Source organism: Gregarina niphandrodes (genome assembly GCF_000223845.1).
Source record: "Gregarina niphandrodes unplaced genomic scaffold scaffold00001, whole genome shotgun sequence".
NCBI lineage: Eukaryota > Apicomplexa > Conoidasida > Eugregarinorida > Gregarinidae > Gregarina > Gregarina niphandrodes.
This window is the reverse complement of record NW_011645773.1, coordinates 31,787-33,252: the sequence shown is the minus strand read 5'-3', so window position 1 is coordinate 33,252 and position 1,466 is coordinate 31,787. Positions and strand designations below refer to the sequence as shown.

Below are 1,466 nucleotides of genomic sequence, written 5' to 3'. Positions count from 1 at the left end.
CCGACGCGGGGGGCTCGACGCTGAAGGCTCGACGCTGAAGGCTCGACGCTGAGGGCCTGACGCTGAGAAATCAGTTTTGAGGGGAGGGGGAGGAACGACTGGCGCCGGTTGTTGAATTTTAAATGGGGTGTTGCGGGAAGCCAGGAAAGGTTCGTCCCACGACCAAGGAGACGATTGTTCCTCAAAAGGAGGCGGCTTCTCGATCTGAGGCGGCCCCGCGAACGAAGGGTGTTAAGTCGAAGTCGGAGGTTGCTGCTATTCAACCGGAGATTGCACTTCGGCCTGGAAAAACGGAAAAGAAGCACCCTCGACGACGGCTTAGTGTCAACGCTCCTGGCATGAACGGCGAGACGGTCAGCACGGGCTTTGACAAAGCCGAAGAGTTCAGTCCCCCTGCCCGTACCCCTACCCCGCGTATACTTACCCCACGTATCTCTGCCCCACGAACGACCGAACCTGCTGCCATTCAGCGTGCCGATGCCTTCGGACCAGTGGCCAGAGACGAAGAGTACGCAGTAGGTAAGCTGATGGCGGAGGATTGCAGCACAGCCAGCGAGATAGACTCCCAAGAGTCCGAGCACCACGACGATGACGACCTGCACAACGAAGCAGCTCAAGAGATCTTGCTCAGCTCCCTGGGCAGTTCGCTGGAAGAGTCACCCGCAGTCCAGGACACGGGCTCTTTGCCGACAGACGCTTCCTCTGATCCTGTCGCGACTGTCAGCGAGACTGCCAGCGAGACTGTCAGTCTGACTGGCAGCAAGATTTCTGTGGACGACTCTGTGGAGGCAGCAATGGACGTTGCGGTAACCAAGGTCATCGACGCTCAGGTTGACCACAGCGAACGGAGTGAGCGCTCGATTGAACTTCACCACGGGGAGGCTGAACTTCCTACACTAAGCGTCACTGAAGAGACCACCGCGGAACACGTGTATGTGGTGGAAGGCGCCCACGCGCCCTCGTTGCTCAACTGTTGCATTTTTGGAGTGGTAGATAAATTCAAAAAACGCCCACGTTAATCCCCAGTCCAGATTTAAAGCCGCCGCGGCGGCCCGGGTGTCGACCACAGGGGAGTTACCAGGATTTTTTATTGAGATACCGAAGGGCTCATCAGGATGTTACATCAAGAGGCACACGAGGCAACAGGGGAGAGGAGTACAGCGACGGAGGATAGCAAGGGCCGACCCAGGGGCATCAGCATAAAATCCGCTGGCAAGGTGGCCGAGTGGTTAAGGCGACGGCCTGCTAAGCCGCTGGGTTCTACCCGCGTGAGTTCGAATCTCACCCTTGTCGCAGTGAGGCGACCGCGAAATGCTCTAGTTCAGTCCTGATGTGGAATATTATGGCGACATCTGCTGGATTTGATAGCACATTGAACAGCTAATCACGGCTATCAACCAGCAAATCTAGCCGACGTACAAATCTACTCCGCGAGCAGAACGCAGCGCATCAACAGACCATATCAC

General features: G+C 56.8%; 1 protein-coding gene and 1 non-coding gene across 2 annotated transcripts; both read left to right on the top strand.

Moving 5' to 3' along the window:
- Positions 1-122: 122 nt before the first annotated feature.
- Positions 123-1,019, top strand: GNI_000740 (hypothetical protein; the record flags this gene model as incomplete). The annotated part of the gene is made up of 1 exon (XM_011130146.1): positions 123-1,019. The coding sequence occupies one exon, from the start codon at positions 123-125 to the stop codon at positions 1,017-1,019; it is 897 nt and encodes a 298-aa protein (XP_011128448.1).
- A 192-nt stretch (positions 1,020-1,211) lies between these two features.
- GNI_000730 lies at positions 1,212-1,293 on the top strand. Its single transcript has one exon. It is a non-coding gene; the product is annotated as a tRNA-Ser (tRNA).
- The last annotated feature ends 173 nt before the right edge of the window (positions 1,294-1,466 follow it).